Source organism: Camelina sativa, chromosome 12 (assembly GCF_000633955.1).
Source record: "Camelina sativa cultivar DH55 chromosome 12, Cs, whole genome shotgun sequence".
Lineage (NCBI taxonomy): Eukaryota > Viridiplantae > Streptophyta > Magnoliopsida > Brassicales > Brassicaceae > Camelina > Camelina sativa.
The window spans coordinates 13,126,286-13,135,346 of record NC_025696.1 but is presented as its reverse complement, the minus strand read 5'-3'; the positions used below and the strand labels follow the sequence as shown (position 1 = coordinate 13,135,346).

The following is a 9,061-nucleotide window of genomic DNA, read 5'->3' as shown; positions in this document are numbered from 1 at the left end:
TTTTCTTTCTTTTTTCTTTTCTCAAAGTTGTAGGCGAATAATGGGGTCATCGGTAATTTACCTACCCCTCGCTTCCAAGCTTTATATGATCATTTGACTTAAGAGTAGAATAATGAGGTCACAGGTAATTTACCTACCTCTCTAAACTGATCAAAATCATCTCATCTTTTATTCTCTTTTTTTTTTAAAAAGCTCTCAGGAAAAATCTTTTAAACTTAAATAAGGGAGAGGGATACCATTTTCTTTCTGAAGTCTTACTTGTCAGGTATGAACAAGGAGTCAAGCTCTATGAAAATCAATCTCCTTGATGAGGTAAAAAGAAAAGTACAGAAGTTACCTCAAGCTTTTATGGATTCTGTTGGAAATTTGGATGTCTCTGGTTCACTGGTCAGCCATTGGATTTTTCATTAGTCGGATTTGTGGATTCAATCTACAGCATAAATCAACCAAAGCAGTACACTAAAAAGAAAAGTCATAGTTCCCAACAAAATTTTGACTCAATAAAACAATTTTTTTTTTTTCGACTGACTCTCAAAAACAAAAACGTAGTTAGTAACTGCCTCCCCCAGACTTAAACAACACTGTCCCCAATGCTATCAAGTATGAGATTGGCGAATAAAATAAAAAATAAATGAAAATCAAAAGAAAAATGAAAAAGAAAAACCTACCAGTGGGTTGCCTCCCACTAAGCGCTTGTTTTCAGTCATTAGCTTGACTGTGTCGGATCTCAGGCATCCGGTGGATCGGAACATGGCAGTGAATGCTTCTGAGAGGATGTCCACTTCCTCCAAGGTGGTGTGTAGGCTTTAGCTGCATGAGGTTTGACAAGGATGTGAGGAGCAGGACCAGGACGGGACTGAGGGATGGGTGGCTTTCTTTTAAGTCCTGGAAAATCATCAACAGAAGAAACAAGCACACTGCGATAATCTCGCGGCTTGGTTAACTGCACAACAGTTTTTGTACCTTTGAAATTCTTATTGATGATAGGAGAAGGTTTGGGTGAAGAAGATGCATACCTTGGCCTTACCTGTGGCTTCTGAACTGTGGAATAGTGAGATTTCAGCTTTACAACTGGTCTAGGACTTGCAGCTAAGGATCCAACGCGAGAATCTGTGGTTGTGGACAAGTCCGAGCCGTCTCTGGAAGGAGTGTCGATTGATGCAACAGCTGCATCGATCAATGCAAGTCTCTGAACTCGTGTTTCTTCAACGTTTTTGCAGCTTTCCTCAGCAATTCGTGTTTCCATCACAAAAACATCATCTTCCAGAGACTTGTCATGCATTAGAACCTCATCATGATCTCTAGTACTGATTAGATGATCTCCACTCCAATCTTCAAGCTTAGCAGCTTGTTTACTCACTTCCTCTACAGGCTCCAACTCTTTGACATACCCAGCAGTAATGTCTTCTTGAAGCTCTATGATCAGATTGTCATCAGAAACAACCTCCACAGAAAATGTCTGACCATCAATAGTGGGAACCCTTCTCAGCTTGTCCATCTCAAAGTTCATGACCAAATCTTCTACATTCAGAGATATGTGTCCCTTCTTCACATCAATGATGGCACCAGCTGAAGCCAAGAAAGAGCGTCCTAAAATGAGAGGATCATTAGGCTCTTGGTCATATTTCAGTACCACAAAGTCAGTGGGAATCATGCAATCTCCAATCCTGATCGGAATATCCTCTAAGACACCTTCAGGAATCCTTCTAGATCGATCAGCTAAGATAAGAGAGATCTTAGTTGGCTTAAAATCCGTCATCCCAAGTCTCACAGCAACAGAATGTGGCATCAAGTTAATACTAGAACCAAGATCACAAAGAGAGTGAGGAAACCTTCCTGTGGAGATAGAGCAGTCAAGTACAAAGCTTCCAGGATCTGGTAACTTCTCTGCAATCCTACTCTGAATTACTGCACTTACTTCCTTAGAGACAACCACCTCCTGCTTCTTATCCTTCTTCCTCTGTAGAGGCTGCTTCAACAGAATTGAACTGACATCCTTTGTAAGCAGTGCTCCTTCCTCATGACTCAAACCATTGGTGACCATTCTCTTCACATATCTCTTAATACTAGGAGAAAACTTGACAGCATCAATCAAAGGCATCTCAATCATTACCTTGTCCATCATAGCTTTGCATCTAGCTTCTTCAATCTCCTGCTTAGACCTCCTAGGCTTAGGAAAAGGAACCTTAGGCTTGTAGGCTTGTTGTGAATCGGATGGTTGAACTGGAACAGAAACCGTAGTTGTCTGTGGGGTGTGTCGATCAATGCTGACATTGCATCGATCGACACTTGGTGATGATTGCATCGATCGATGCGCTTGAGTAGTGTCGATCGATGCTGGACCGACTGTCGTATCTTCATCCTCTTCCTTCACCAAAATCGCATTACAAGCATGGTGGGGGTTCTCAGTTCTTCTATTAAGAAGTTCCTCTTGTCTTTTAACAGACCCAGCATTCTGAATCACTTGATTCTCCAGCTTCTTGACATGAGTATTTAATGCATCAAACTTCCCAGTCAGCTCAGTGTATACAGAATCAATCTTCCCATTGAAGTCCACCGTTAACTTCTGTTGACCTTCCAAAATTTGGCCAATCATTGATTCCATCTTGCTCTCTGAACTGGGTGGAGGGAGGGGTTGGTAAGATGAAGAACCATAGTTCCTTGTGAAGTTGCTGCTTGGATTTCCTGTGAAGGAATTCTTCTGACCAAATCTCTGATTTTGATAGCCAGCTCCATATACATAGTTGACATCTTCTGTAATCTCTGGCTTTGGCTCAAAAGTCTCAACATCTTCAGCAAAATGGACAGACTTCTTTCCCACAAGAAGATTATGCACTGTATCCAACTTAGCATTCACTGCAGCAAACTGATTTGAACCATTGCCTTCATGTGCTCTTTTCCGCTCTAAGTCTGCATTCTTGGTACTGTTGCTTGATGCTAGCCTTTCTATCAACTTCTCAGCATCATCTGGGTACCTTGTCTTGAAGTTCCCATCACTAGCAGCATCCAAAGCCATCTGATACCTCCAGTCAATCCCGCTAAAGAAGATACTGATCAATTGCACCTCTGAAAATCCATGATGTGGACAGTCCCTCTGGTATGCTTTGAATCTTACCCAAGCAGCTTTGTAAGATTCAGTTGGTCCTTGTCTAAAGGTAGAAAGCTTGATCCTCAGCTCATCAGACATCGCATCATCATAGAAGTAGTTCAAGAATGCCACCTTGATGTCATGCCAGGTTGTCAGAGATCCTGGTTTGAGCTGCCTTAGCCAATGAGAAGCTTCCCCAGCAAGAGAGTAGGGGAAAAGCTTGCAGTAGAGGTAGTCTTCAGTGACTCCATTAGCCTTGATGCTAGTAACAATGTCCTCAAAGTGTTCAATGTGATCTAGAGGCTTCTCATTTGGCAGGTTCTGGAATGGCCTTTGTCCAACAAGAGCGAAGTAGGCAGGCTTCAGCTCAAAGTCATTCCTTGGGAATGGAGGAGGGACAATTGCGGAACGGTTCTCATAGAATAAGTCTGGTCTGTTGAAGTCCGCAAGAGTCTTGACAAGCTCTTCATTGTTGTCCCGTCTAGGCTGAACAATCTGCTGGTCATTGCCACCCAAATCTGCACCATTCGCACCGGCTCCGGCATTGCGTCGACCGATGCCAGCATTGCATCGATCGATGCCGTCCTAGTTGCGTCGATCGATGCCGACGTTGCATCGATCGACGCCATCTGCATTCCCATCGGCCACGACGAGTTCTTCCTGAATAACCCGTCCTTCAGCATCAAGTTTCTGGCCTTGCTCGTTGTACACATTACCCTCTTGATCCTTCAAAACCCCAGCCTCATCAGGTCTCAATATGATTATATTGGCCATCTTCGCTGATTTGGCTGCTTTTGTGTTTTCACGCTCTAGTTGTCCTAACTCTTGGTTTGTAAGCTTAACAACCGGACCAGTAGGATTTTTCCTGGTGCTAGGCTTAGGCATGTACCTGAAACACACAAGAGAAAAGAAACAAAAGCGTGTGAGTAAAATAGAAAAAGAAAAATTTAGACAAAATCAAAGACTTTAATCTAATGGTGAATCAAAAGAGTCCCCGGCAACGGCGCCAAAATTTGATATGCTCAAATTTAACCCTGAGCTACTCTCTCAAATTAAGAGATCAATTGTAGTACTTAGGGATCGAATCCACAAGAACTCTAGATTCACACAATAGATTTAATAATCTTTTAATTATGCTAAACCAAAATTGTAATTTAAATAGCAATGCAAAAACAGAAAATAAAAGAGTTGTAAATCAATAGGAATAAACGCTAGGCTTAGGGAAATTCTCAGGAAATCATGGAAAATCAGATCAATTAATTAAGCAAGCAGGATTCAACAATTAAGCACCGTTCTTGAACTCTAAACACAATTGTAAAATAAATCAGTTCTCACTGCAAATATTATCTAAGTTTTAAAACCAGAAAATCCAAATCTCTTTGCAAAATTCAAGTTAAAAACCAGCAATAAAATCAAGTTTAGATAAGTTCACAAAATCACTAATTCAAATCTCTTTGCAAAAAGTAATTTTGCTCACCAAAGGTTTTATCAGGAAAATCAATTATATTCTCATATCAATCAATAATCCTAAGATCTAAATCCAGATGACTAATCAAAGATCTAGCATTAAAAACAACCTATGGTGAAGAACAAGAAAGATAATGAATCCTAAATAATAACAGATCTAATAATCCATGAAATCCCTAATGAGAAACCCTAAACCTAACAAGCAGATCTACTCAGACATAATCAATGAAACACAAAACATCTTCTGAATAAATTGCATTAAGAAAGAGATTAAAGAAGAAGTAAAGGAGTTCTGAATCTTCTCTGAAGGAGTCTTGATTCTTCTCTCCAAAAGCTCTCTAAAATCTCACAGGGTTTTGCTCTCAAAAGTTGCAGGGAAAAATAAAGCTTAGGTCTAAACAATGACCATAAAAATCCTATTTATACTCCTAAACACGTCCAGGGACCAATGATGCAAATATGGAAAACTTTGGGGCAGATTTGTAAATCTTCAAAACTTGTGGGAAAACTTCCAATTTCGTATTTGGCCTAGCATCGATCGATGCTATCAATGTGTCGATCGATGCACTCTCTCAATTTCGTCTCCCAACTTTGTAACTCAGCCTCAATGCTTGATTAAGCTCCAAATCCTCCAATTTAGCTCCATTATGCTCCCATCCATGTTAAATCCTATAAAGACTCAAAAGACTCTAAAAACACCAAAAAGACTATATAATTAAGACTTATATCATGGCTAAAAACACCTAAAAACCATGATATATCAAACATCATGCATGCTAATTGTTGTATTGGTTTGGACAACAAAGTGAATAATCTTAAGGCAGCTCTTGAAGACTGGAAACGATATATGTCACTAAACACGACCGTATCCGAGACCAAATGGAATATTCCGCCTAGGTGTGGTTATTGAAGGATGTAAGAGTAGTAGATATATGAAACTAGTTCATACGTTAAGATAGTTTCGTTGATATTATTGAACTCGGTTATTGTTTCCTAATCTAGTTCTGAGCTGAGATTGTACGCTTTTTTATTTTTATTTTTATTTTATTTGAAAGTATCAAAGATATAAACTTATCATTAAAAAAAATAATGTAATGCTTTTTTTTTCAATGAAAGTGGTGACATGTTCGCATTGTAGTTAATTATTGTAACAGAACCAAGTTGTTGAAATTTGCCGAACAAGGTACGGTCAATATAAGCCAGACAACTGTCCAACTGAATTGTCCCTTTTATTAAACAAAATAAATCACTAAATTCGTATAAAATAAAAATATACTACATGACAGACCAAAGAAAATCCCTTTTAGCATGTCGTAGACTACAGTATTAATAGAGTAATAATGTGAAAGCTACGGTGCAACCAAGAAGAAAGGGAGCAAAACAAAAACAAAAAAAGGATTCTGATGATGACAGGACAAACTCTTAACCCGAAACAGAGAATACCTGTTTTTCGTTATATAATTGCCGAGATATATATGTACACCATGCGATGGCACGATTTAACTCAAGCTATAATCTAAAACCACTTGATGAAGGTTGAAGAGTTTCAGCCAATTATGCATACGTACACAATGTCATAAATGAAAGCTCAAACCTAACTTTCCGATAAAAATCATTTCCCCCCATGGTGCTATCAGGTGCGTTCTCCCCAAATCTGACCGGATCAGCCGATTGCGTTTATCAAAAAGAGAAAAAAAAAAAACTTCTGATAAAAATCAAAATGTTTTCATCGTACACAGTTTTATTTAGACTAGTCCTTTTCCTTTTGGTAAACGGTATTCGAATAGACTTAGTCTTATCAGTAATTGATTAATTAATACTATATATTAGCCGACAATTAATACTCCATTGGATTGGACCATTGGTGATGCATCTAGAAATTTGACGCTTCCTAGTCTAAGTCATTAACCACAGAATTAATTAATTGACTCATTCACTTAAGGGGAGAAAATAAAGTACAACGGCAGCCACGAGTAACCGGAAATAACGTGAGCGTGATCGAAACAGAATAAAAAGCCACTTGGTGTTGTACAATTACCAGAATGCCACTTGGTGTTGTACAATTACTAAATAAAAGCCAACGGCAGCCACTTAATGGAAGAACTAGTTAAACAATTACTAATTGGCATTCTGCCCAAAAATAAAAATTACTAATAGGCATTCAATTAGGATAAAAAAAAAAATAGTGGTTGAATAAAGATTTAATTCGGGTTATGAAGACTATTGTATCATGTATATCTCAAAAATAGTGGTTACTGTATATCTCAAAATATAGAATATTGTATCATGTATTCGAAGTGAATTGTGTAGAACTAATTTATGGATATTATACATGGTGGAATCGTCAAAAACAAAAAATTCTTCTGAGTAAGCTAGTAGCCTAGTACTACTACTACTACCTATATATAATAGGCTAATATTCACAGTTTTAGTACTCCGAATGGCACATTATTCTACCCCTTCTATCTATTTATAAACCAGTTGAGTTTATAATAAAGTGGTGGGCATTCGGGTATCGGGTAATTCGGAATTGGTGTGTGCTCTTAATTTTCTCTACTCTCTCTAATAAAAACAAGAATTGGAAAGTGAGTTGGTAAATAATTCATTCACAAAATATCTTTGCTACAAATAAATAAATAATGCAAATAAGAACAACGACCTTACAAAACTGCCAGTGATGACAGATGACGTTTGCCTTGACCCTATGTACTTAATTATAAGAACCGACAAAAAAAAAAACAGAGAAAAAGAACAAAGACAAACGAGAGAAACGCTTTGAATCCCCTCAAGAACACATGAACTCTTCTTCCCCTTCAAGTTTTCTTGATTTTGGATCTGCGATCGGACAAAAAGAAGTGAAGAGAATCCTGTTCTTGTTTCTAGGTTTAGCGGCCTCATCTCTTCTCATCTACAAAACAGCTTATCCTATTCATCACGAGCTCGGTGTTGACAATCTCAGCTCTCCTCGTCCTTTGCTTGATCACACCTCTTCGTCTTCTCCACAAACAGTGAGTTTATTATTAGTTACCACTATACATTGATATGTATTTGTCTCAATCCATGTTCTGTTTGGAATGGGTTTGATCTCTTTTTTTACTAGTCTTTAACTCAGAAACTTGTTTCTGGCTTCTTTCAGAGAACGAAATCGATCAGTTTTAGGGAAGTTCTAGAGAATGCGTCGACTGAGAATCGAACAGTTATTGTAACTACGTTGAACCAAGCATGGGCAGAGCCGAACTCTCTGTTCGATCTATTTCTTGAGAGTTTTCATATCGGACAAGGAACACAGAAGCTACTTCAACATGTGGTTGTGGTTTGCTTGGATTCCAAGGCATTTGATCGCTGTTCACAACTTCACCCTAATTGCTACTATTTAGAAACCAAAGGGACTGATTTCTCCGGTGAAAAACTCTTTGCTACTCCTGACTACCTCAAAATGATGTGGCGAAGAATCGAGCTTCTCACACAAGTGCTAGAAATGGGATATAACTTCATCTTTACGGTACTCATCTTCATCATCCATTTCAATTTCCTTACTTTAATTTCTTAGCAATCCCTTGAAACAATCTTTGATCAAGAAATTTAATTATCTATGATGCTTAGAAGATGAGTACATTTATGTAAATATGTATTTAAAGCCAAATTATTTTCTTCATATTTACATATAATAAATCGAACAAGGCCCAGTTACACTAAACAGAAAAAGGACAAAAAAAACTTCTTTAGAGAATATCACAAGATTCACAACTAACTTTGTATTCATGCACCAAACCAACCCATGGTGGTCCCTTAATTGAAATGCTCACCATGCTAATTAATGGACTAAAGTTTAAAATTTTCCATTTCGACTGTAATTTTGGTATAAATGTCTTAAATGGTAACAACGCCTAACTTTCACATGTCATAAGAATTATTCTGGAATTATTGGCATTTATTGGGTACCAAACATCATTTTTATAAATAAATAAATTAACATTAAATATAGTAGCATATTCTTCGGCTTGGTGTATATATCTATTTATTTATTTATAAAATGGTGTATATATCTCGGCATGTTATTTATTTAAACCTATTTTTTTTTTAGGATGCAGATATAATGTGGCTTCGAAATCCATTTCCTCGGCTATATCCAGATGGAGATTTCCAAATGGCTTGTGATCGATTCTTCGGTGATCCTAATGACTCAGACAATTGGGTAAATGGAGGCTTCACTTACGTGAAATCAAACCACAGAAGCATCGAGTTCTACAAGTTTTGGTACAAATCACGTCTAGATTATCCAAAGTTACATGACCAAGATGTGTTCAACAAAATCAAACACAAGGCCTTAGTCTCGGAGATTGGAATCCAAATGAGATTCTTTGATACGGTTTACTTTGGTGGGTTTTGTCAGACGAGCAGAGACATAAACTTGGTGTGTACAATGCATGCTAATTGTTGTATTGGATTAGAGAAGAAGCTTCATGATCTTAATCTCGTTCTTGATGACTGGAGAAAGTATTTGTC

At 37.8% G+C, this 9,061-nt stretch overlaps 1 protein-coding gene across 1 annotated transcript in view; it reads left to right on the top strand.

Moving 5' to 3' along the window:
• LOC104731546 (uncharacterized protein At4g15970-like) overlaps window positions 1–9,061 on the top strand; it is a 14,607-nt gene that overhangs the window by 3,896 nt on the left and 1,650 nt on the right. Inside the window, exon 3 of the mRNA XM_019233546.1 lies at window positions 8,640–9,058. Coding sequence (XP_019089091.1) covers window positions 8,640–9,058 — 419 coding nt within the window. The remainder of the gene's footprint in view (window positions 1–8,639; window positions 9,059–9,061) is intronic.